The sequence below is a fragment of the Somniosus microcephalus genome, chromosome 10 (assembly GCF_052327205.1).
Source record: "Somniosus microcephalus isolate GS21.2 chromosome 10, FLI_Smic_1.0, whole genome shotgun sequence".
Classification (NCBI taxonomy): Eukaryota; Metazoa; Chordata; class Chondrichthyes; order Squaliformes; family Somniosidae; genus Somniosus; species Somniosus microcephalus.
The window spans coordinates 190,990,831-191,018,228 of NC_140996.1; the positions used below are offsets into that span (position 1 = coordinate 190,990,831).

Here is a 27,398-nt window from a genome sequence, read left to right on the forward strand (position 1 = left end):
AAACATCCCAAGGCGCTGCACAGGAGTATTGTAAGACAAAAAATTTGACACCGTTCCACATAAGGATAAATTAGGGCAGGTGACCAAAAGCTTGGTCAAAGAGGTAGGTGTTAAAGAGCATCTTAAAGGAGGAAAGAGAGGTAGCGAGGCGGACAGGTTTAGGCAGGGAATTCCAGAGCTTAGGGCCTAGGCAACAGAAGGCACGGCCACCAAAGGTTGAGTGATTATAATCAGGGATCCTCAAGAGGGCAGAATTAGAGGAGCGCAGATATCTCGGGGGGGGGGGGGGGGCGGCTGAAGGAGATTACAGAGATAGGAAGGGGCGAGGCCATGGAGGGATTTGAAAACAAGGATGAGAATTTTGAAATCGAGGCGCTGCTTAACCGGGAGCCAATGTAGGTCAGCGAGCACAGTGGTGATGGGCGAATGGGACTTGGTGCGAGTTAGGACACGGGCAGCCGAGTTTTGGATGACCTTAAGTTTACGTAGGCTGGAATGTGGGAGGCCATCCAGGAGTGCATTGGAATAGTCAAGTATAGAGGTAACAAAGGCATGGATGAGGGTTTCAGCAGCGGATGAGCTGAGGCAAAGGCGGAGACGGGCGATGTTACGGAGGTGGAAGTAGGCGGTCTTTGTTATGCTGTGGATATGTGGTCGGAAGCTCATTTCAGGGTCAAATATGACACCAAGGTTGTGAACAGTGTGGTTCAGCCTCAGACAGATGCTAGGGAGAGGGATGGAGTCAGTGGCTAGGGAACAGATTTTGTGGCGGGGACCGAAAACAATGGCTTCGGTTTTACCAATATTTAATTGGAGAAAATTTTTGCTTATCCAGAACTGTATGTCAGACAAGCAGTCTGACAATTTAGACACCGTGGAGGGGTCAAGAGAAGAAGTAGTGAGGTAGTGCTGGGTGTCGTCAGCGTGCATGTGGAAACTGATGCTGTGTTTTCGGATGATGTCGCCAAGGGGCAACAAGTGGATGAGAAATAGGAGGGGGCCAAGGATAGATCTTTGGGGGACACCAGAGGTAACGATGTGGGAGCGGGAAGAGAAGCCGTTGTAGGTGATTCTCTGGTTACGATTAGATAGATAAGAATGGAACCAGACGAGTGCAGTCCCACCCAGTTGGACGACGGTGGAAAGGCGTCATAGAAGGATGGAATGGTCAACTGTGTAGACAGAGGGAAACTGTTCCCATTGGCGGAAGGGTCGAGAACCAGAGGACACAGATTTAAGGTGATTGGCAGAAGAACCAAAGGTGACATGAGGAAAAACTTTTTTACGCAGCGAGTGTTTAGGATCTGGAATGCACTGCCTGAGAGGGTGATGGAGGCAGGCTCAAGCGTGGCTTTCAAAAGGGAATTGGTTAAGTACCTGTAGGAAAAAAAATTGCAGGGCTACCGGGAAAGGGCGGGGAAGTGGGATGAGCTGAAGTGCTCTTGCAGAGAGCCGGCACAGGCTCGAAGGGCTGAATGCCTTCCTTCTGTGCTGTAACCATTCTATGATTCTAGGTACAAACCTTATTGAGCTTTATTTGTAGGATCTGGTACAGTGCTCTGGTCAGGTTCCACCTGAACTACTGTGTATATTTCTAGTCATCACAACATAAGAGGTTATCCAGGCCTGGCGGTCATAGAGTTATAACGGCACAGAAGGAGGCCATTCGACCCATCAAGTCCATACTGGCTCTCTGTAGAGCAATCCAGTCAGTCCCATTCCCCCGCTCTATCCCCGTAACCCTGCAAGTTTATTTCCCTCAAGTGCCTATCCAGTCTCCCCTTGAAAACATTGAGTGTCTCCGTTTCCACCACTTCCGTCGGCAGCGAGTTCCAGGTCCTCACCACTCGCTGAGCAAAAAAGATTTTCCTCACGTCCCCCTTGTATATCTTGCCCAAATCCTTAAATCTGGGTTCCCTAGTCCTTGTTCCATCAACTAGTGGGGACAGCCTTGCCCCACTTAGCCTATCCAAACCCATCATAATCTTGTACACCTCTATCAAATCACCCCTCAACCTCCTTTGCTCTAATGAAAACAAATCCAGCTTCTCCAACCTGTCCTTGTAGGTAAGATCCCCCATCCCCGGAACCATTCTGGTAACTCTCCTCTGCACCCTCTCAAGGGACTTCACATCCTTCCTAAAGTGTGGTGACCAGAACTGGACACAATACTCCAGCTGTGGCCCCACCAGCGCCCTATAAAGGCTCAGCACAACCTCTCCACCTCTGCACTCAACACCTCCATTCATGAAGCCCAAGATCCCACACACTTTGCTAACCACTCTCTCAATATGTCCCGCCACATTCAGGGACCTATGCACATTAACTCCCAGGTCCTTCTGTCCCTGCACACTCTTTAAAACTGTGCCATTAAGTCTATATTGCCTCTCCCTGTTCCTTCTGCCAAAATGCATCACCTTGCACTTCTCTATTAAATTCTATCTGCCACTTGTCTGCCTATTCTGCTAGCCTTTCTATGTCCTGTTGCAGTCGATTGGTATCATCCTCACCCCCAAGTTTGGTATCATTGACAAATTTAAAAATTCTACTCTGTATTCCAAAATCCAGGTCATTTATATATATCAAAAAAAGCAGAAGTCCCAGCACTGACCCTTGGGGAACACCACTGTCTACCATCCTCCAGTCTGAAATACAGCCATTTATCACAACTCGCTGTTTAGTCTCTGTTCTCTCAGTGCAGAGATGAGCAGTGAGACTGATCAATGCACTGTGAACATGCTCTCCTCCCTAGTATGTCATCTGCAAAATGAATTACTTTGCATTGAGTGTACGGTTTCAGTTTATTTACATACACCAGGGCCACCCTTCCCATTATGGCTTATGTCCCCTTTGGATTAGCCATTTGACGTCAGGAAAAAGCACTACCAGCTGTTGGCAGAATGTTTTTCCGAGACCAAGTGGCTCCAAGTCAGCTTCCAGGTCAATATAAACTGCTGGCTCTCAATGAAATGAATGGTGGAGTTCTGGCACACAAGTAACCTGTTCTTGTAACTGACATTATTGGAGCGGAGAGGAGGAAAGGAGACCCAAAGTGGTGGTCTAGGCTGAGCCATATAATTAATGTTATAACAGGTAAGTGATAGATTTGTGCCTGTAATCTTTTCAAGTGCAGGTGACAAATACTTTTAACAGAAGGAACTCCACTTATTCTTCTGCTTTATTCACTACAATGATTTACACGTATAATATACAGCAGAATAAACTCTTAGTAACAGAGGATGCTTGAACCAAACCTAATCTCCTTAAGTTTACAGAAAGTGCTCTTGGTTTCAGCTCTAAATCTTTAGAGTGGATTTTTACTATCGGGCTGGCTAGTGGAGCAGGTGGTCTGGCTGGCTGATCCCTCACGTGGCAGGCCTGGTCAATTCTGTGGGCTAAACGGGCATCGCAATGCAGCTTACCAGCACTGGGCCAGTGCAGTATCAGGCGGCCGGGAGGCTGATCCGGCCAGGAAAAAGATAGGTTTGGGCAGTAGGTCTGCAATCATGGGGTGCGGTAGCCCGGCCCACATTATTCGTATGAAGCCCGGTGAAGCAGTCCTGTTCCTCCGATTATCAAAAATAATTATATGACTTACCTTTTTTGGCCTCTTTTGCTGTACCACCAGGTTTTACTGAGCGGAGCGTCCACAGCGTGTGGTCCACCAGTAGGCCATTAAAATGCGATGGGGTCCTATGTACGTCATCGGACCCCGATTTGCATGAATTCATGAGACTCCTGCCTGAATCAAGTGGGCGCATTGGATGCCCATGTAAACACCGGGGAGAAATTAACGGTGAACAGTGTTAGAAACTAGGGGTGCCTAAAAATGTATATGGCTACACGAATAATACTGTGTTTAAATGATAAGTTTCATTTTCCTGGAAAACCTGCATTAGAATTTGAGGCAGTCTTTTTAATCCGTTAGATTAGGTGAGGCATAAACATTCCCCCCTCTTATGTTCATTAATAAATAGACATTCTTATTATGAACACAGCTAGCTTTTGCTAGACACTTTTATTGAGCACATGTGGACTAGGTACAGTATCTGTAGAGGCATCCATCTTGACTGCTGCCTTGTGGGTAGCCTAGTGCCACATGGGTAATGTAGTCTTAATATACATACAGCTGGGTAGTGTAGTCTTATATACGGCTCCACCTAGTGTCCACTATAGAATGACATGTTATTGATCATTACACACACGGGGGCCCATAGGATGGCCCTGCCAGGCTAGTTATCTGTTGTTTGTAAGTTAGGGTTTTGACTTTGTTAATGTATCTTTAATTTGTGAAGACCCAACCTATGTTTCTTCCATTATTACTAATAACCATATTATAATCTCTACAGATAGTATTTGGAGTTTGTTTAGCAGAACTGCTTGCGAAGTAAATTAAAAGTTAATTAGGAAAAGACATAGAATGAAAGGAATTTGAGGAGGCTAAGGTATCCATCTTAGAATGGGCCATTTGCTAGATGAAGGTGAGATAGCGACTGGCTAACGTGCAACAGCTCTGGCTGGGGCCATGATTAAGAGGGACAGGGTTGGGCCTTGTACTTGCTGGGTCAAGGAGGATAGAGTCAAGAGAGATAAGACACGAATTCCAAAGGAAGAACCTTCAGAGAGATTAAACAATAAGACAAATTGGATGAAGTAACGAGACCCCTTTTGGGGAGGGCTTTCATCCAAGAACCAAGACAAAGGACTTGAGATGTCATTGGGTGATGAGGTTTTAGAGGAACCTCTATAGGTTAAATGGTCTTGTCAATAATTTGGCCTCAGGTCCACCCCTAAAAAGAGAATAAAAGTGACACCCCAAGGGCTTGCCCACACAGACGGTGAAGGGGAGAGCAGAGCAGAAGTTGCAAAGAGAAGTTGGGCTGGTCGAACGCTCTTTTGAGAGTGATCCCACACTCACCATCGGAGGTTCTAGAGAAAGAGAGAGAGAGAGAGAGAGAGAGAGAGAGAGAGGCTGGAAGCCAGAGAACTGTTTACACATGCCAGCCGTCTGTCCAATCAGGTCCGGTACCAGCTGCTTGTCATGGTCGTATGTTTTTGCTGTATCACTAGTGTGTTATATTCCGTCCTAAACTCCGATTAAACACAATATACCCACCATATTGGCTTGCACTCGATCCTGTTTACCAGAGATACGTGAATCTCTACAACAGGAAGCAAGGCGATAAGTCCACTCCTACAATTTTAACTCAACTACTGCCCGGTTTCCGCCAGGCGCAGAAGTTAAAATCAGCCCTTCGGTAAAGGTTATCAGTTATGGTCTTCAATGCTTTTACAGGCCAACAGCTTCTATGGTAGTCGTTTTTTAAACTTTTCTGGGGTGAGTTCATTCCCCTGGCACACTCCTGGTGACCCCCATCAAATATTGGCATATTCCTAGTGATCCCCTGCAAATATTGGCTTGCTCTTGTTCTAACTTCCAAAAGACAGTGTCAACTACCCAAAAACAACAGTGCCATCATTGTAGAACACATTTTTAATAGTATACAAGAGAAATAACATGCTCATAAATGTGAAAATATATAGAATATAGAATTCCTAAAGCATTAAACTCATAGGACATTATATGCCCAGCCCTAGATGAATAGAATTCTGATGACCTCAAATACCTATGGACACCAGTTTGAAAGTCTATGATTTATAATAGACTTCAACTTCTCTGAACTGCTGAATTTTGTAAACTGTGCTCAACTGTTTTCTGATGTCCATTACTTTCAATTCTTGTTTGTCTGAACCTATGGCTTGTTTTTGGGGCAGTTTGGATGGACTGAAACATGACATGAAAACATTAGAAGTTGCAAAAAAGGGTCATCTGGCACATTGAGCTTGCTCCATCAATTGGATTTATGCTGTAGATAAACTCTATTAGTTATTATCTCTTAAACCACTATTAGTCAAATCTCAACTCCAGCTCACTCCATCTGGTGGATTTCAATTGTATCCTTTACGCTTTCCCACCATAGAAATCAGCTAAATTTGCCATTGAAAAACGGAACTGGCTCAACATTCATTCCACTTTATTCTGTGAATCAAGTGAGAAATTCTTAAATCGTATGTTACAGAACCAGATCAAACAATTCACCAGCTTTTACTTTAGTTAATCCACTCATAGGCCTAGAAATTGGGTATAGCCCCGCTTGAGGCGTTAGAACTGGCGCTGCGCAAAGTTTATAGCCAGACGAAACTTATCGCCGCCTGGCGTGATATTGGGTCGCATCACCCCCAAAGGTGATTGAAGCGCGAATTCAGACGTTGCACGGGCCTCCTAAGGCGCAAAACTTCCGGCGCTACCTAATATCGGCGCGGACGGGCACAGGTGATCTCAATTACCGATAACCACGAGACTTCCAAGGGCCGGCCGGCTCTTAAAGGGGTGGGTCAGTCAGCCTCAGCTTCCACACTCATCGCCCTGTCGGCCTCAGAATCGGCGCACGCCCTTCTCTGGCACAAAAAACTTGGTCAAGATGGAGAAGGTGAGACAGAGAGCAGAGCGCTTCAGCACTGAGGCTCTGGAGCAGTTGGTGGCCGCAGTGGAGCGCCGTCGAGATGTTCTCTATCCTGACAATGGCAGGAGGCCGAATCAAAAGGATTACCGCCGAGCTTGGAGGGATGTTTGTCAGAGGGTCAACTCCAGCAGCATGGCGACCAGGAGCCCTGTTCAGTGCAGGAAGAAATTCAACGACCTCACTCGGGTCGTTAGGGTGAGTGGTGTTTATGCAAACTTCTGATTCCCTCCATCTGCACCTGACTTCATGGCTACAGGGTTCGCGATGCCCCAATGGCCATGTGTCAGCAAGCACCCATGGCCCTTTCTGGGCACATTCAAAACTGCCCAACGCATTACCGGCACCCGGCTACCGACCATGGAGAACATCTATCAGAAACGCTGTTTACGGAGGTCACTGACCATCATCAAAGACCCTACCCACCCCAGCCACAGTTTGTTCGCCCCCCTGCCATCTGGGAGACGCTACAGATGCATTCGCACCCGAACGACCAGATTTAGGAACAGCTTCTTTCCCAGGGCTGTCATCCTACTGAACTCTACAAATAAACTCTAAAGCCTGCACATCTGCCAATGCACTTTATTATGTTTATGTTTATGTATTACAAGCCAAATGAATATCGAATGTTAAATGTCTCAATCTAAATGTACACTCTCGGGAGCCGCAAGACTACATTTCGTTGTACTGCACTTGTGCACTAACAATGACAATAAAGTTGATTATTATTATTATTTGACTCAAGGAGTCATGTAAGGGCTCTTGCACCATGGGGTGCATGAGATGATCACTCAGGGCATCATGTGAGGGCTCTTGCACCATGGGGGGCATGAGATGATCACTCAGGGCATCATGTAACAGAACTTCCCCTTCTTTCCCCTGCAGTCCAAGCTGGCGATGATTCGCAAGGGCCAGCTTCGAACCGGTGGAGGACCTCCACAAGTGGTCACTCTGACGGATCTCGAGGAGAGAGTGCATCAGATTCTTGGAGGACGTCCGAGTGGTCCTGTTACCACTGCAGCTGCCGACCCCATTGTCGACAGCGATGGTAAGGATCTCACCTTTTTCAGCTGTCTCCTTCCACTTGGTCCCCCCGCCAGCATGCTTTCTCACTGAGGAGCCATGTCATAGCCTTGCCGCAATCTGGCATGCCTTGCTGCCAACCTGTCCTTTTGCTAAAGCCACTCTTCCACCGCCCTGCTTTCAGATGCTGCATCACCAGCTCGGGATCCGGGCCCTGAAGCTGCCAGTGCCAGTGGCTCCGGAGGCGAGGATCAGGAGGGAGCCGCACCATCCGTTCCAGCCGCAGGGGAGCCAACACATCTGCAGACTGGGGATAGTAGCTCCCTGGAGGGGAGGGGGGGGGCTCTGATGAGGAGCCAGTTGCCGGAACAAGCGGCCTGCATCAACGCAAGGGGGGTAGGCAAGTTCGGGCACCGGCTCCCCGGAGGGCGAGGCAGGGAGCAATGACTGCTGCACAGAGTGCAGAGGAGGTGCGTAGCCTGGCTGAAATGAGCACCCAGGCCCGGCTCAGGCACACTGAGCTTATGGCTGCAGTGGGGAGGATGCCTCAGTCGATAGAAACAGTGGCAAAGAGTGTGCTGGACTTTGGCGCTGCAATGGAGAGGACTGTCCAGTGCTTCGAGGCCGCTATGGAAAGGACTATTCAGAGCTTCGGACAATCCCTGGAAAGGTCTGTCCAGGGCTTGTCCGAGGCAATGGAACGGACTGCTCCGGCCTTGTCCGAAGCAATGGAGAGAACTGTCCAGGGCTTCTCCGAAGCACTGGCACCTGCCACACAGGTCCTCACTGCTGCCACGCAGTCACTTGCTGGCCTCGTCCAGACCCAGATTGAGGCAACGCGAACTCTCACCGCTGCCACCCTATCTGCATCAGCTAGGATCACCCCGGGCCCTTCCAGTACCACACGAGGCCAGGAATCAGTGGAGCAGTCGCTTGTGGCGGTGGAGCCGAGCCGGTCCCCTCCGAGAGCCAGTGTGTCGTCCGACCATGGTGCAGGTGTCCTCTCTCGGCAGGTGACCATTGCTCATGCCACCGCTGGAACGTCTGCAGTGCAGCTGCCACCACCTGCAGTGCACACTGCTTCCAGCCATGGCCAGATCAAGCAGCCAGCCTCCGCACCCTCCAAGCCCAGAGGTCGTCTAGGCCGTCCATCAGGGGCTTCTGCGATTCCAGACAGTCACCAGGCGTCCCCCAGCCTTGACCCCGCCACTGGGGTTCAATTACTCAGGAGCAGCAGGGAGGGAAGGGGCCGACCGCGAAAGAGAAGTCGGTCTCCATCAAGGGGCCAGCAGCAGAGGGAGTTGCTGAGACGTTTCTTCCTCCAAATTCAAGGTCTAAAGGTGGAAGTCACACCCCCATCCAGATCAATGGGGCTGTGGTGGAAAGGGTGGACAGCTTTAAGTTCCTCGGAGTCCACATCACGGAAGGCCTCTCCTGGTCCCTCAATAACTCCTCTCTGGTGAAGAAGACCCAGCAGCGCCTATATTTCCTAAGGAGGCTGAAGGGATGTAACCTGTCACCCCTGATCCTCTCTAACTTTTACCGCTGCACTATAGAGAGCATCCTGACAAACTGTATCACAGTATGGTATGGCAGCTGTAGCTACTATGACCGGAAAGCCCTGCAGCGGGTAGTCAAAACTGCCCAACGCATTACCGGCACCCGGCTACCGACCATAGGGCACATATACCAGAAACGCTGTCTACGGAGGTCACGGTCCATCATCAAAGACCCTACCCACCCCAGCCACAGTCTGTTCGCCCTCCTGCCATCTGGGAGACGCTACAGATGCATTCGCACCCGTACGACCAGATTTAGGAACAGCTTCTTTCCCAGGGCTGTCATCCTACTGAACTCCACAAATAAACTCTAAAGCCTGCACATCTGCCAATGCACTTTATCATGGTTATGTTTATGTTAATGTATTACAAGCCAAATGTATGTTGAATGTTTAAATGTCTTAATCTAAATGTACACTCTCGGGAGCCGCAAGCCTACATTTCGTTGTACTGCACTTGTGCACTAACAATGACAATAAAGTTGATTATGATTATGATGATGACCTGTTGTGATTGTTTGTGATGGTTTGTTTAGTTTTGCGGCTTTGCCAGAGAGTTGACTGTTATTTTGTTAGTTATGGTTTCTGTTGACATGACGTTGTTATGCTGGAAGGAAGCACTTTTTTGACAATAAAGAATTTTTTAAATTTACAATGGTACTCGTAACTATTTACACGCATGGTGGACTTCCTAGGCTTTGAACGATCCGAAGTGCGCAGGACGAATGACAGCCATCATTCCGTCAGAGGGGCCTAGAACCGAGTCCTTATGAGCCTCTGATGGACGGCCCTTCCACTTTCAGGAGCCCTCCCATCTTCCTCCTCCTCCTCCTCCTTGTCCGCATGCTCCTCCTCCTCGTCTGCCTGCTCTTCCTCCTCCTCCTCCTCGTCCGCCTGCTCTGCTGGACCTTGAGGGTCGGCTGGCATTGGCTGGGTTCGTCGAATGGCCAAGTTGTGGAGCATGCAGCAGACGACGACGATGCGACCCACTTGCTCCGGCGAGTACTGCAGGGCTCCCCCCGAATGGTCCAGACAGCGGAAACGCTGTTTGAGCACACCAATAGTGTGCTCGACAATATTCCTGGTCGCCTGATGGCTGCTGTTGTAAAGCTCTTCTGCCGGGATGGCAGGCAAACGGAGTGGGGTCATGAGCCATGGGCAGAGAGGATAGCCCTTGTCGCCCAGAAGCCAGCCTCGTGGGTGAGCCGGGCCCTCAAAAAGGTCAGAAACTGAGGTCTGCCGCAGGATGAACGCATCGTGGCTGCTCCCAGGGAATTGTGCGTTGACTGCCATTATCATTTGGCGGTGGTCACAGACCAGCTGGACATTGAGGGAGTGGAACCCCTTTCGGTTGCGGAACTCCTTTGGATTCTGCAATGGCGCCCGCAAAGCCACGTGTGTGCAATCTATGGCCCCCTGCACCATGGGGAAGTCCGCAATAGCAGCGAAGCCCTGCGCGCGCTCCACCTGCTTCTCCAGGGTCACAGGGAAGGTGATTAATTGACGCCTCCTTCTATAGAGGGCAGCTGTCACTTGCCGAATGCAACAATGCACTGCAAATTGTGTTATATTCACGATGTCCCCAGTGGCTGACTGAAAGGATCCGCTTGCGTAAAAGTTCAGGGCAACAGTCACTTTGACGGCAACCGACAGAGGTCCTGCACCGTAGACGCGGCTGCAGATCCTCAGCAAGCAGGTGGCACAGCTCAGTCACAACCTCCTTACCGAATCTGAGCCCTCGCAGACACTGCTCCTCGGACATGGTAAGGTATGACACCTGCTGCCTGAAAACCCTCGCAGCGTATCGTCGGATTGGCCGACCTCCATTGCTCCTCCTCCTTGTGGCCAATCCCGGCCCTCTCTCCCGCCGTCTCTGTGCCCCTTCCAAGTGTCCGGCCACGAGGACGTTCCCCTCCAAAGCAGCTCCCATTGCTATGCCAGACGGGCAACACGCAGTAATGTCTAGCGCTCCAACTGCTCCGGACAGGCCTGCAGGTCCCAAGTCTTCGAAGGCTAAATCCGAAAAATAGTGTGCAACAGTAGTTCACCAACTCTCTCCAGCAACGAACAGAATGAATAGGCCAAGTGCCTGCAACTTTTATACTAGAGTTGTCCCCTTTAAATAGCGCCCCCCGACTCCGAGAAGGGCCTGGGAACGTTCCATCCAACTGTCACTAATAGCGCCCGGCGGAAAGGTTCCAGGCGCCACCAAATATCTGGTCAGGGGCGCCAAAAAGGCGTTGCACACTGAAATGACGTCATTAACTGCCTGCGCACGCGGGCGCGCGCTAAGAGTTAGCGCTAGCGCTAAATGGATACGCAATATGGGAGGTGTCGCTATCTTCATTGCGCCCGCCCGAACATTGGGTAACGCCCCAATTCTTGGCCTCTTTAGGCGCTAATCGTTGGCGCAACCAACCGAATTTCTAGGCCATAGTTTTCTAAAACATAAAACGTATGTGCTATGAACCTTCACTTTCTAAAAACGAAGAAGATGGATAAATTGTGCAAAATATTAGAAATTAAAGCTAAAGTTTCCTCAATTAAGATATCAGGAGCTATTTTTGGGCTGATGAGCTGGAGGGCTTACTGACAATATCAAATAGTTCTGTTTTCTAGGTCAGATATTTTTCAAACTCAGACATAAAACACGAATTATCACATGCAAATTTTCTGCTGATGGTATTCAGGCCTTTCATGTCGGAAAGGTGGAATACTTCTGGGAGAAAGGGAATGAAAGAAAGTCTACTGAACCACTGAAATATAGGCAGGATTTTAAAAAAGCCAAAGACGACTCTCCAGTTGCTGCGATTTGATCCACCTGGAGTCCCGTCACTTTGAAGATGAAACTCCAGCATATATAGAGGGATATGTTTTAAAATACTGGAATTTACATTTTTGAAGGCTGGTTTGAATTCATTATCATTGTTCCAATTCTAATATCAGAAAATTTGAAGCAAGCAGCAACTGCAGCTGACCTACTCTTGTGGGTTATCAAATTAAGACCAGATGTAATTATTTGAAATGGAGCAGTAAGACTAGCACTGGCCCAAAATAAGCCCCAATAGGTTAAAAGCACACAGATACAATACAAACAGCTGTAAGTGGAAGGGAATGTGGTACTGCCCCCATAGTCAGACAAGCTAGCAACAAATGTTGGAAACTGCTAATGTATGTAGATGCTAAAGGGCATGTGGTTTCCTTTTTCTTTTGTTAATTTTTCTGCCTGCTGACAAGGGCAAATGACTTTAGCAGGAGGCAATGTAACAGCTTCTCATTTCATGCATGCTGTATCAGCATCATTTGCCTTGTAAAGGTCAGACGGAGGTTATACCCCTTGCAAGGCAAACAGGAAACTCCTGGAAAAATTTGGAAACCCAGTGAAAACAGGTCTTCACTGTTTTCCTGGGGTTTCCTCCAGTCTTCCACCAGAGCTACGGTGAGAGATCAGAGAAACTCCTATAGAATTTTGGCTCGGTGGATGTATAAGGGCATCCCCGATAGTTTAGGGATTGATACCGAGATATACAGACCAGGAAAGTCCACGATTCGAACACTAGTACTTGCTGAGACAGCTGCGCTCAGCCAAGTTGGTACTGCGGGCTCTACTCTTCACCTTGGCATTACCAGGTTAGGAAAAGTATCAATAAAGCTTCCCTGCCTCTGATTGCTATCCAGTATCCATTTGGATACTGTTGAGGGGGATGGCTTACCAGCAGCCAACTTCCTGGCACCAGGGGTGCTTCTGCTGCTCAGGAAGGGAGCAAAAAGAGTGGGAGAGCAATAGTAGTAGGGGATTCTATTGTAAGGGGAACAGATAGGCATTTCTGTGCCCGTAGACGTGACTCCAGGATGGTTTGTTGCCTCCCTGGTGCCAGGGTCAAGGATGTCACTGAACGGCTGCAGGGCATTCTGAAGGGGGAGGGTGAACAGTCAGAGGTTGTGGTTCACATTGGGACCAACGACATGGGTAGGAAGAGGGATGAGGTACTGCAGCAAGAATTTAGGGAGCTAGGTAGCAGATTAAAGAGCAGGACCTCAAAGGTTGTAATCTCTGGATTACTCCCGGTGCCACGTGCTAGTGAGTATAGGAATAGGAGGATAGAGCAGATGAATGCGTGGCTAAAGAGTTGGTGCAGGAGGGAGGGCTTTAGTTTCCTGGATCACTGGGTCTGCTTCTGGGGAAGGTGGGACTTGTACAAGTCGGACGGGTTGCACCTGAATCAGAACGGGACAAATATCCTTGTGGGGAGGTTTGCTAGCACTGTTCGGGGGGGTTTAAACTAACTTGGCAAGGGGATGGGATACAGAGTGAAGCTATAATAGGGGGTGATGTACAGCCAAATATAGAGGAAAAAACAAGTCAGACTGGAAGGCAGAGCAAATATGTAGCGGCACAAGGGAGTAGGGCAAGGCTGAATGGCATTTATTTTAATGCAAGGAGTCTTGCGAATAAGGTGGATGAACTGAAGTTGTTGATGAACACATGGGAGTATGATATTGTTGCTATCACGGAGACATGGTTGAGGGAGGGGCAAGACTGGCAGCTCAATATTCTGGGGTATAGAATCTTAGAATCTTCAGGCGAGACAGGGGGGGGGGCGGTAAAAGAGGAGGGGGTGTCGCAATATTAATTAAGGAGTCAATTACTGTTGTAAGGAGGGATGATATATTAACAGGTTCCTCTAATGAGGCCATATGGGTTGAACTTAAAAACAAAAAGGGGGCAAGCACTTTGCTGGGCGTGTACTACAGGCCCCCAAACAGTCAGGGGGAGATAGAGGAACAGATATGTAGGCAAATCTCAGAGAAGTGTGCAAATAATAGGGTAATAATAGTGGGGGATTTCAACTTCCCCAATATTAACTGGGATAGTCAGAGTGTGAAAGGCTTAGAGGGTGCAGAATTCTTAAAGTGCATCCAGGAGAGCTTTTTGAGCCAGCATGTAGAAAGTCCTACAAGAGAGGGGGCAGTACTGGACCTAATTCTAGGGAATGTGGCCAGGCAAGTGGTAGATGTGTTAGTAGGTGAGCACTTTGGTGACAGTGACCATAATTCGGTGAGATTTAAGGTAGTCATGGAAAAGGACAAGGATGGACCAGAAATAAAGGTTCTTGTTGTGTCCGTGTATAATAAGACACAGACTGCGGAGAACGGTACAACAGGTGTTTACTCAACGTGGCTCACAGTGGAACTGATCTGTACAGATTACTACTCAGGGCTATATACAGGTGTGGTCACTGCCGGTACTGCAGTATATATGAGCTGTAAAAGATAGTTCCCCACTTAAAGGTATATACATTAGTTCTAAATTGGGGGAAGGCCGATTTTAATATGATAAGGCAGGATCTGGCCAATGTGGACTGGGATCAGCTACTTGAAGGAAAATCCACATCGGAGCAATGGGAGTCTTTCAGAAAGGAAATTGAGAGAGTACAATGGCAACATGTTCCCGTAAAGGTCAAGGGTGGGACCAACAAGCCCAGGGAACCCTGGATGTCAAGGGATATACGAGAATGGATTAGGAAAAAAAGGGGGGCTTTTGGCAGATACAAAGGACTAAAGGCAGAGGAAGCCCTAGAGGAGTATAAAAAGTGCAGGGGATACTTAAAAAAGAAATTAGGAGAGCAAGGAGGGGCCATGAAATAACACTGGCGAGCAATATAAAGGAAAATCCTAAGGTGTTTTATAAGTATATTAAGGGCAAGAGGATAACTGGGGACCAAAGTGGCAAGCTGTGTGTAGAGCCAGAAGATGTAGGTGGGGTTTTAAATGAATTTTTTGCATCTGTGTTCACTATGGAGAAGGACGATGTGGACATAGAAATCGGGCAGGGGGACTGTGATATACTTGAACATATTAGCATCGAGAGGGAGGAGGTACTAGCGGTTTTAGCAGGCTTAAAAGTGGATAAATCCCCAGGCCCGGACGAGATGTATCCCAGGCTACTATGTGAGGCAAAGGAGGAGATTGCAGGGGCTCTGACACAAATTTTCAGAACCTCTCTGGCCACAGGAGATGTGTCAGAGGACTGGAGAACAGCTAACGTAGTACCATTATTCAAGAAGGGTAGTAGGGATAAATCAGGGAATTACAGGCCAGTGAGCCTAACATCAGTGGTAGGGAAATTATTGGAAAAAATTCTGAGGGGCAGAATTAGTCTCCACTTGGAGAGGCAAGGATTAATTAGGGATAGCCAGCATGGCTTTGTCAAGGGAAGATCATGTCTGACCAATTTGATTGAATTTTGAGGGGGTGGCTAGGTGTGTGGATGAGGGTAGTGCAGTGGATGTGGTTTACATGGATTTCAGTAAGGCTTTTGATAAAGTCCCGCATAGGAGACTGGTCAGGAAGGTAAGAGCCCATGGGATCCAGGGTGCCTTGGCACATTGGATCCAAAACTGGCTTAGTGGCAGAAGGCAGAGGGTGATGGTGGAAGGTTGTTTTTGTGACTGGAAGCCTGTGTCCAGTGGGGTACCGCAGGGATCGGTGCTGGGTCCCTTGCAGTTTGTGGTCTACATTAATGATTTGGATGTGAATGTTAAAGGTATGATCAGTAAGTTCGCAGATGACATGAAAATTGGTGGGGTGGTAAATAGCGAGGAGGGGAGCCTCAGGCTACAGGACGATATAGATGGGTTGGTTAGATGGGCGGAACAGTGGCAAATGGAATTTAACCCTGAAAAGTGTGAGGTGATGCATTTTGGAGGGACTAACAAGGCAAGGGAATACACAATGAATGGTAAGACCCTAGGAAAGACAGAGGATCAGAGGGACCTTGGTGTGCATGTACATAGATCCCTGGAGGCAGCGGAACAGGTGGATAAGGTGGTTAAAAAGGCATATGGGATACTTATATTCTATGCCTCGGCTAATGAAGGCAAGAGCAGGGAGGTTATGATGGAGCTGTACAAAATGCCAATAAGGCCACAGCTGGAGTACTGTGTGCAGTTCTGGTCGCCACACTATAAGAAGGATGTGATTGCTTTGGAGAGGGTGCAGAGGAGATTTACCAGGATGTTACCTGGGCTGGAGCGCTTCAGCTATGAAGAAAGACTGGACAGGCTGGGGTTGTTTTCCTTGGAGCAGAGAAGGCTGAGGGGGGACCTGATTGAGGTGTACAAAATTATGAGGGGCATAGATAGGGTAGATAGAAAGGAACTTTTCCCCTTAGTAGAGGGGTCAATAACAAGGGGGCATAGATTCAAGGTAAGGGGCAGGAGGTTTAGAGGGGATTTGAGGAAAAACTTTTTCACCCAGAGGGTGGTTGGAATCTGGAACTCACTGCCTGAAAGGGTGGTAGAGGCAGGAACCCTCACAACATTCAAGAAGCATTTGGATGAGCACTTGAAATGCCATAGCATACAAGGCTACGGACCAAATGCTGGAAAATGGGATTAGATTAGACAGGGCTTGATGGCCGGCGCGGACGCGATGGGCCGAAGGGCCTCTTTCTGTGCTGTATAACTCTATGACTCTAACCCCTGCTGGAAAGTGGACATCGGGTGAGGGCAGGACAAGGCTTGGTTGCAAAAAGTAATATCGCCTCATTATCTACACTTACACATAAAGAATAGTCACTTGGGCAAGGCGATTATATGAAAGGGCTGTCAGTTCCTGTAAAATTTTGTGCCAGAATGAGTCAGCACCTTTGGGGTGGGGAAAAATTGGGGGAAAAATTCAAGTGTAGCAGCATGATTTATGTTTCACGGCAAACTGATTGTGCATCAAGACATGAAAAATATTTCAAATAATGGGGATTTAATAAATATTGATGAAAACATCATCAACAGACTTAGCTGGCACAGAGTTCTTGAAAAGAGGAGGCAAGAGGAAGGAATTCAAGTACAATTTATGAGTTAGGACTTGAAAACTAAATTACACTTTTCAGTTAGCTGTAATGATTTGCCGCTGTATCTTGTGTGAAGAAATAATTGTGCCATTGAACAACAACTATATATTTCATTAATAAATACCATTAAACAAATAACTCTGGTTCTTTCAGTCTACCTTCTCCCTTCTGCATTCCTTTAAATGAGTAATGTTTTTTGGAGGTACAGTTGAGAGTATTATGCACAGTTACTGACACAATCTTGGACTTGTGCTCTGTTTTTCTGACAATGTAACCTAACATTTTGTTTATTTTAGTAAAGCTTCAGTATATATGCCAAAAGAACCTTACCATTTTCATCCAGTGAGAAGTCATCCTGTGCATAGCGGAACTTCTCAGGACCACAGGCAACAAAAATGTCATCATCACCAAAGAAATCCTGAAGGCATATCACCTGTAGAGTAGAGATGAATAAATAGGTCAGGTCGATTCTATCACAGTCGTGCAGACAACAGATATGCAGATAGAAACCTCCCAATTTTCCTTCCCACTGATTTCAATGTAAAGGAAAAACAGGCTGTTGCTATAATGGGCGGCTGATCCGCACCAGTAGTTTTATGCTTGGGTGGCAAATTGAAAATCTACCCCATAATGGTTTCTCGATTTTATTTCATTTTCCGTGCATTTCAATCTTTCTGTTGCTAACTCCTGTCTTTTACCATCACTGCTACAAAAATTCAGAAAGACAGAATGTTAGGTTTCTCTACAGCACCACAGACAATACAAATCCCTAAACAAGAGGCATAGATTCCACTCAGCATAAGTGTGCAATCTGTTGAGTCCCCAGCCTATGCCAGATAGCCTTTGTGTTTATTTTTTTAATGAAATGCAATCAAAACAGCTATAACTGACTTATTTTTATTACATTTTTTCTAATTATCATGAACAATATTCCCCTGCCAACATGTACATTCTTTCAGTATTTTTAACATTCAATATATCAGCGAAGGAAGCTTGTGGCTGTTGTACTAAATATACATTTTTTTTATTCGTTCATGGGATGTGGGCGTAGCTGGCAAGGCCAGCATTTATTGCCCATCCCTAATTGCCCTTGAGAAGGTAGTGGTGAGCCGCCTTCTTGAACCGCTGCTGTCCGTGTGCTGAAGCTACTCCCACAGTGCTGTTAGGGGGGGAGTTCCAGGATTTTGACCCAGCGACAAAGAAGGAATGGCAATATACTTCCAAGTCAGGATGGTATGTGACATGGAGGGGAACTTGGAGGTGGTAGTGTTCCCATGCACCTGCTGCCCTTGTCCTTTTAGGTGGTAGAGGTCGCGGGTTTGCGAGGTGCTGCAGTGCATCTTGTAGATGGTACATTGGTGGTGGAGGGAGTGGATGTTTAAGGTGGTGGATGGGCTGCCAATCAAGCGGGCTGCTTTGTCCTGGATGGTGTTGAGCTTCGAGTGTTGTTGGAGCTGCACTCATCCAGGCAAGTGGAGAGTATTCCATCACACTCCTTACTTGTGCCTTGCAGATGGTGGAAAGGCTTTGGGGAGTCAGGAGGTGAGACACTCGCCGCAGAATACCCAGCCACTGACCTGCTCTTGTTGCCGCACTATGTGGCTGGTCCAGTTAAGTTTCTGGTTAATGGTGACCCCCACGATGTTGATGGTGGGGGATTCGGCGATGGCAATGCCATTGACTATCAAGGGGCGGTGGTTAGACTCTCGCTTGTTGGAGATAGTCATTGCCTGGCACTTGTATGGCGCAAATGTTAACTGCCACTTATCAGCCCAAGCCTGAACGTCGTCCAGGTCTTGTTGCATGCAGACATGGACTGCTTAATTATGTGAGAGGTTGTGAATGGCACTGAACACTGTGCAGTCATCAGTGAACATCTCCATTTCTAATCATATGTTGGAGGGAAGGTCATTGATGAAGCAGCTGATGATGGTTGGACCTAGGACACTGCCCTGAGGAACTCCTGCAGCGATGTCCTGGGGCTGTGATGATTGAGCTCCAACTACCGCAACCATCTTCCTTTGTGCTAGGTATGACTCCAGCCAGTGCAGCGTTTTCCCCCTGATTCCCATTGATTTCAGTTTTACTAGGGCTCCTTGATGCCACACTCGGTCAAATGCTGCCTTGATGTCAAGGGCAGTCACTCTCACCTCACCTCTGGAATTCAGCTCCTTTGTCCATGTTTGGACCAAGGCTGTAATGAGGTCGGGAGCCGAGTGGTCTTGGCAGAACCCAAACTAGGCATCAGTGAGCAGGTTATTGGTGATTAAGTGCCGCTTGATAGCACTGTCGATGACCCCTTCCATCACTTTGCTGATGATCGAGAGTAGACTGATGGGGCGGTAATTGGCATAATTGGATTTGTCCTGCTTTTTGTGGACAGACAAAACTGGGCAGTTTTCCACATTGTCAGATAGATGCCAGTGTTGTAGCTGTATGGGAACAGCCTGGCTAGAGGCATCGCTAGTTCTGGAGCACAAGTCTTCAGCACGACAGCTGGGATGTTGTCGGGGCCCACAGCCTTTGCTGTATCCAGTGTGCTCAGCCGTTTCTCGATATCACGTGGAGTGAATCGAATTTGCTGAAGACTGGCTTCTCCACTCGGCACTTCCAGCTGAAGATGGTTGCAAACGCTTCAGCCTTGTCTTTTGCACTCACGTGCTGGGCTCCACCATCATTGAGGAAGGGGATATTCATGGAGCCTCCTCCTCCCGTTATTTGTTTTATGGTTCACCACCATTCACGACTGGATGTGGCAGAACTGCAAAGCTTTGGTCTGATCTGTTGATTGTGGGATTTGTTTGCCCTGTCCATAGCATGCTGCTTCCGCTTTTTAGCGTGCATGTAGTCCTGTGTTGCAACTCTCCCATGTTGGCACCTCATTTTTAGGTATGCCTGGTGCTGCTCCTGGCATGCTCTTCTGCACTCCTTATTGAACCAGGGTTGGTCCCCTAGCTTGATGGTAATGGTAGAGTGAGGGATATGCCGGACCATGAGGTTACAGATTGTGGTGGAATACAATTCTACTGCTGCTGATGGCCCACAGCACCTCATGGATGCCCAGTTTTGAGCTGCTAGATTTGTTCTGAATCTATTAAACAACATTCTTAGGGAGACTTCATTATTTTGCCATCAGTGGCACTACACATAGTTTTAATGCATTGAAAGCCTACATTCAAAAAAAGGTAACTACAGGTAGGTCGTTCTAGCGAAGGGTCTATGTCTGAAACGTTAACTCATCTGCTTTCGCCACAGATACTGACTTACCTGCTGACTGTTTCCAGCATTTTCTGTTTTTCTTTCAGATTTGCAGTGGTTTTTTGGTTTTTGTTTGGGGGTAGTTGTATTGGTGATAAATGTATGAGAGATTTTCCACTTCAACACTTCTGGAAGCATATCAGGAAATTGTCTAGCCCCAGCCAGTGATTTTTCATCCATTAAAAATCATGGGCTAGATTCACATATTTCCTCAATATGCATGCCCAGCATGTAGAAATTTTCCCTTATATATCTACAGGTCACCTCCATGGCTGTTTTTTTTTTGAAGTTGGTACTTTGCAAAATATTATATTTGCAGTATGTAAATTGTGTGTCTGAGAGATTGAGCTTTCTAGGAACTGAGCCCAAATGTCTAGACCTTCTCTCCCCTCCTGAAGGTGCCATCAGTTCTCCAATACCTCAACTTGTCGTTATTTTCAGATGTGAACTTAAGACTCCTAGAGACTCAATATTGATAGACCATTCGACTATGGTTGAATCACAGCTAAAGTTGATCCTGCCCTCATCAGCTATCTAGACATCCACACTTTCCAGCAGAGGTCACAGGATCGTGATCAGGAGAAGGATCTCTCATTTAGCTTGGTGACAACTAAGACAATTATGTCACACCATTGCCCTGCCTGAGATCAATTACCCTAGGTTTTTTTTCCAGTTTCTACGAGGCTATATTTTATGAAAGAGACCAATCTTACTAACACCAAAGATATGGAGCAGGTATGCAGTAAGGATATCCCCTTCACTGACATTACCCCAGCATGTTCGTTTACTAATGAGAAGTAAAATACAGAGGGCCCCCTTAAACGGATAATGCTGAAAATCAAAACTAACCCAAGGAGGTATCTATTTGAGTTGTTATGATCTGGAATGCAGCCTTTGAAAGGGTGGTCGAAGCTGATTCAATAGTAACTTTCAAAAGGGAATTGGTATATGCTTGAAAGGGAAAAAATTGCAAGGCTATGGGGAAAGAGCAGGGGAGTGATACTAATTGGATAGCTCTTTCAAAGAGCCGGCACAAGTATGATGGGTCAAATGACCTCCTTCTGTGCTGTATGATTCATGAATCTATGATTCTATGATTCTTCTAAGAAGTTATCATTGATTGTACTTAACCATAGAGCTATGCTCTTATTTAAAGTTTATAGTGGCACTGCACCATCCTGTGTGTAACATGATGTAAACAATGGCCCAAAAATTCCTGTAACTGATCAACGAATGGCATCTGCCCATTTAATTTCTGTGATATTTTGCGTGGCAAGTTGCTGGAAGTGTGAGATGGAAATGGTGTGGCGCCCTCTACAGAGCATCCGGGATCTGAGTGAACAGGCCAAGCAACTAGGTATCTCCTTAACCAGACTGAAGGATTGTGAAATGAACTGCGCAAGGTCTGAACAAGGAAATGTAAGTTAGAATGGTGAATTCAATGTCAAATCAGGTACAGCAAGAGAAATAAAGAGAGGGAAAGAAAGTTTGGATTAAGACAGGGAGGAAAAAAAAGACAATTATAAAGTAAAAATACATTTTTAATATTTTTTTAAATCTCCAACAATTAAAACCTGAAGGAATGAGACTCCACACTTGTAATAGTTAATTTTCAGTGCCAGAGAGGTTGACTGGCAGTAATTAACACTCATCACATTGTTAAAGCGGTAGTTAGACTTCAAATGGCTTGACTTAACATTCTGTGGCAAGTTTACTTCATATCTGCAGTGCAAGTACAGCAACTTCATGCCCCTCAATGTATTTAAATGGGTAGCTGGATAGTGAGATGCCATTTTCACAAAGCTAATGGCGGAGTGGCGCATTTCCGACAACAACTTTTCGATTTCAGCATTTAATCACGCATCTGCCCTCGTCTGGAGTTGCTGTGGCATTTGCACTTCAATAACGACGAGCGCTATTAGCCTCACCATTACATTAATGGCAATTTTTGGGCCCTTAAGTAGAAAGTGGTTTTAGATCTTAAAGTTATCTTCATATGTACTCTAAAGGATACATCTGCAAATAACTTTAAATTTGGCTCAGTGGTAGCACTCATGTCTCTAAGTCAGAAGGCCGTGAGTTTAAGACCCACTCCAGAGACTGGAGCATGTAATCCAAGTTGACACTTCAGGGACAATTTTAACTCAACCCGTCCAGCGGGAAAGGGTCGGGTGAGCAGTTAAAATTGCCCAAAATGACTTACTGCCTCATTTCCGTCAGAAAGCCACCAACCGCCACTTTTACTGTGATGACTCAGGTCATAAACGCATCCTGCTGGAAAGAGGAAGGTGCCTCTTGAATAAAATCAAATAGTGGGCCAATGACATCATTTGGACCCTGCCCAGAAGCCTGGCTTCATGGCAAACACTCTCAGTTTCAGCTTCACAAAGTGACTGACATGAATGGGAGATCATTCATCAGGGAGATCATTCAAAGGTACCTTCAGGCACTTAGGTCATTAGGATCTGTGTGCAATTGTGAGTTGTGTATTTCCAAGCCAGTTTTGTGCTTCCAATTTGCTTCTTTGAGTTTTCTTCCCCTTACCTACCCTCATTAAGCACTCACTGCTTACCATGGCTGCTGTTCTTGTTACACTTCTTTGGTTGGATGAACCGTTGGAGGAAGAGGAGCAGCAACAGCAGCCTGAACCACAAGGACAAACACCAGCTGTGCCTGTTAGAAGACAGCAGATGAGGGGAGCTGCTCGGAGAAAGCCTTACTCAGCCCAGTGTCTATAGGCCAAGAGTTACTTTTCGGAGTAGCAGTGCAGGAGGAGGCTGCACTGACCTACAATACCTGATCCAGAAGGACCTGCTGCCAGCTAGGCCAGGGGGACTGTTGCCCTGTGTTATTGAGAGAGATGGAGAAATAAAGAGCTGTACTCAACCTTACTACTCCTGTGAGATTAGTGAAGTGCTTACTGCACTGGATCTAGGTCCTGGGTATGATGCTCCTACAGCTGACAACTTCAGCAACTTCTCTTCCTGCCTGTTGGACTTGTTTATTTGGGATTGTCCTGGCGCTGGCTGGAAAGAGAACTTCTCTCTTCGTCCTACCCTTTTCCAGAACGACCCCCAGCGAGGCCTCAGAGAATCTGGGGATTTGCTTGCAATTCATGCTGAATCAGTTTCTTCCTCCGACAGCAAAATCACTTTAAAAGGTGAATTTCCGCTTTAAATAGGATCTGGCTGACCCACTGAAAATTGCACTCCAGAAGTGAGTAGGTCAGTAAATTATGTGGGAAATGAGGCCCGGGAGTTAAATACCCCAGCTCTATTTCCTGGGGTAACGGGGTAGTTTCGCACTCAACCCACTGCCTACAACTTGCCCGGAGTTAAAATCGGGTCTGATTCAGTACAGTACTGAGGGAGTGCTGCATTGTCAGAGGTGCTGTCTTTTTGAACCGATGTCTTAAGACCTTGCTGTACCCACATTGACTGTTGCATTTCCCTACATTACAACAGTGACTACAGTTCAAAAGTACTTCATTGACTGTAAAGCACTTTGGGATGTAATGAGGTCATAAAAGGCTCTACATAAACAGAAATTTTTTCTTTCTGAAATTGTAATTGTGGAGGATTAAAAAAAATTTTTTTTTTAAAGAGAATGTAAACAGCGGATAAACTGCTTTGCCAACATTAGTTTTAATAGTGTAATTAGTACAGTTCAGTCCTTCTGTTCCCTTACTTTATTGCAATGCAAACTGGATACACTCCAGAAGTTACTCAGTGAAATTTGATTAATTAGCCTCATTGAATCTCATCTTTCAATCATAGAATGACACAGCACAGAAGGAGGCCATTCGGCCCATCGTGCCTGCTTCCACCACCCTTTCAGGCAGTGCATTCCAGATCACAATAACTTGCTGAGTAAAAAAAAAAGATTCTCCTCATCTTGCCTTTGTTTCTTATGCCAAGTACCAGAAATCTGTGTCCTCTGGTTACTGACCCTTCTGCCACTGGAAACAGTTTTTCCTTATTTACTCTATCAAAACTCTTCATGATTTTGAACATCTCTATTAAATCTCCCGTTACCCTTCTCTGCTCGAAGGAGAACAACCCAGTTTCCCTAGTCTCTCCACAGAACTGAAGTCTCGCATTCCAGGTACCATTCTGGTAAATTTCCTCTGCACCCTCTCTAAGGCCTTGACATCCTTCCTAAATTGTGGTGCTCAGAATTGGACACAATACTCCAGCTGAGGCCTAACCAGTGATTTAGAAATATTTAGCTAACTCCCTTGTTTATAAAACCAAAGATTCCGTATGCTTTTTTAACAGCGTTCTCAACTTGTCCTGCCACCTTCAAAGATTTGTGTACGTACACCCCCAGGTCTCTTAGTTCCTTTATCACATTTAAAATTGTACCATTTAGTTTATATTGTCTATCCTCATCCTTCCTACCAAAATGCATCACATCACACTTCTCTGTATTAAATGTCATTTACCATGTGTCTGCCTATGTCATCCTGAAGTCTATTACTATCCTCCTCACTGTTTTACATTTCCAAGTTGAAATTATGCCCTGTATACCTAAGTCCAGGTCATGAATATATGTCAAAAAGAGCAGTGGTCCTAATACCAACCACTTGAGGGCACCACTGAGTACTTCCCTCCAATCTGAAGAACAACCGTTCACGACTACTCTCTGCTTTCTGTCCCTTAGCTCATTTCGTATCAACGGTGCCACTGTCCCTTTAATCTCATGGGCTTCAATTTTGCTAACAAGTCTATTACTTATCTCATTACTAATCTCATCATCGAATGTCATGTCCATCTGTTCTATCTCCCTGGTAAATATTGAAGCAAAATAATTATTTAATATTTCTGCCATCTCTCTATTGTTACCTGTGGTATTATCCTGTCTATCACTTAATGGCCCTATTCCCATCCAAACCTTCCTTTTTTAATTGATGTGCCTATAAAATATTTTACTATTTTGCTTTATGTTCCATGATCATTTAATTTCATAGTTCCTCTTTGCCTCCCTAATTGTTTTTTTGACTTCTCTCCTAATCTTTTCGTATTCTCCCTTATCATGCTTTCCATTGCTGTCTATGTACTTAATGTATGCCTCTTTCCTTACCCTCAATTGTTCCCTTATGGCTTTATTCATCCATGGAGTCTCATTATTGTTTAGTTTGTTCTTTCTTTTTAGCGGAATATATTTTTCCTGCACTCTGTTGAACACCGTTTTAAATGTTTCCCATTGCTGTTCTACATCATTGTTTGCCAATATTGTTGCTCATTTCCCACCCCCGCCCCCCAAGTTCTATTCTCAGCCCCTCAAAATCAGCTTCTGTTCAATCTATTAACCTGGTTTTCATCATACTTACGTCCTTCTCAATTATCATCTTAAAGCGGGAACCTTTCACCATTAGCGCCTGACGATAATTTTTCCGCTTCCGAAGTTTTAGTGCCCCAAACGGGGCTATAATGAATTTCTCCCCTATCAACACAACATCAACCGTACCACCTTCATCAACTCTCTCAGTTCCTTCATCAAAGAACTCAATCAACTTAGTCAAACACAATTTGCCTTTAACAAATCTGTGCTGGCTGCCATTTATTAACCCATATTTTTCCAAATGACAATCAACGTGATCATAGAATATTGTCTCTAAAAATTTCCCCACCACCGACGTTAGGCTGCCTTGTCTGTAGTTGCCAGGTTTATCCCTCTCCCCTTTTTAGAAGGGGGTATAACATTTGCAATCCTCCAGTTCTCTGACACCACTCGAATATCCAAGGAGGATTGGAAGATTGTGGCCAGAGCCTCCGCTACCTTCAGCCTTACTTCTTTCAGTAACCTCGGATGCATCCCATCCGGACCAGGTGACTTTTCTACTCTGAGTGTTGCCAACCTTTTAAGTACCTCCTCTTTATCTGTTTTTATCCTATCCAATTTCTCTACTACCTTCCCCTTTATTATGGCATTGGCAGCATCCTCTTCTTTAGTAAAGACAGATGCAAAGTACTCATTTAGTACTTCAACCATGCTCTCTGCCTCCACATGATGATCTTTTTGGTCCCAAATCAGCCCCACCCTTCCTTTGACTACCCTATTACAATTTATATGTTTATAAAAACTTTTGGGTTCCCTTTTATGTTACCTGTTAATCTATTCTCATACACTCTCTTTACCGTTCTTATTTTCTTTTTTAGTTCTCTTCTGTACTCATGCCCTGTTTATTTTGAGAAGTATTTCCTTTAATAAAATTGCTTGGCCTAGAAATTCACTAGCCTTAGCGCCGCTTTTGAGGCGCTAGAGGGACTAGCGCCAGAGTTATGGCCAGTTAAAAAATTCCCTGGGGCCCTAAATCGGCGTTGCACCGGTAGCGCTGCGCCGGCACCGATGACGTCATCGGTGTGCGCAGCGTCCCGGTTGCCGTGGTAACCCGCCCGAACTCCGAAATTGAGTTGCGGCCCGCCTCGCCCGTGGCAGCCGCAAGCAACGTTCTGGCAGAGGTGCCTTACTGCAGTTAGCGCCGGCGCATTAAAGGCCCCGCGGCGGCCGGCCGCTTTCCCGCCGGCCGCCTGCCCGCAGCTCCCTCCCCGGACTTCTCTCCCCCCCCCCCCCGGAACAGATGCAAGCCCGGCACTTGTCCGAGGTGCCGGGCTCATTTTTAAGCAGATTTGCGCGGGCCGCGGCCGGGTGCAGGCAGCTCCTCCTTAACGGAAGGAGGAGGCCTGCACTTCCCCAGCCTGCCGCACCGCATCGGGTGCCGCAGCGCCGGAATTGCGGCGCGAAACGGCAGTTAGCGCCCTTTTCCAGGCGCTAAGACCCTTCAGTAGCGCCGGCAGCCGTTTGGGCGCGGCGCCACTGAATTTTTGGCGCGCGCAGGGGACTTAGCGCCAGCACTAACTTCCGGCGCTAAAGCCCTGGCTAAGCCAAAACCCAATTTCTAGGCCCTTATGTTTGGTTTCAGCAGTTTGCTTACAGCTGTAATGGTCCATACTACTCTAGTGAAACATGTTATAAATTAGACAAGTAAATATTTAAATGTATTTTATTCTTACATTCATATTAGTTATATCCATGAAAGGAATCATTTTAAAAAAAGGCATTTTTATATAATTTATTTTTGAGACCGCCAAACCGCTGTCATTGCTGCTGAGGGTGAATAGACAGCTTGCTCCCAGAGCAATGCCTCAACAGCAACTCCATCAAAATTACCCTTCCCAAATTG

At 46.5% G+C, this 27,398-nt stretch overlaps 1 protein-coding gene across 4 annotated transcripts in view; it reads right to left on the bottom strand.

The window, feature by feature from the left end:
• The window catches only part of LOC147111946 (serine/threonine-protein kinase DCLK1), a 508,995-nt gene that overhangs the window by 192,427 nt on the left and 289,170 nt on the right, over positions 1-27,398 (bottom strand). For all 4 annotated transcript variants that reach the window (XR_015079783.1, XM_085999354.1, XM_085999356.1 and 1 more), the window contains one exon: positions 17,285-17,387. Coding sequence is in view for 3 of the 4 variants with exons in the window: in XM_085999354.1 (XP_085855480.1) it covers positions 17,285-17,387 (103 nt within the window). In the remaining variant the exon portion in view is untranslated. The remainder of the gene's footprint in view (positions 1-17,284; positions 17,388-27,398) is intronic.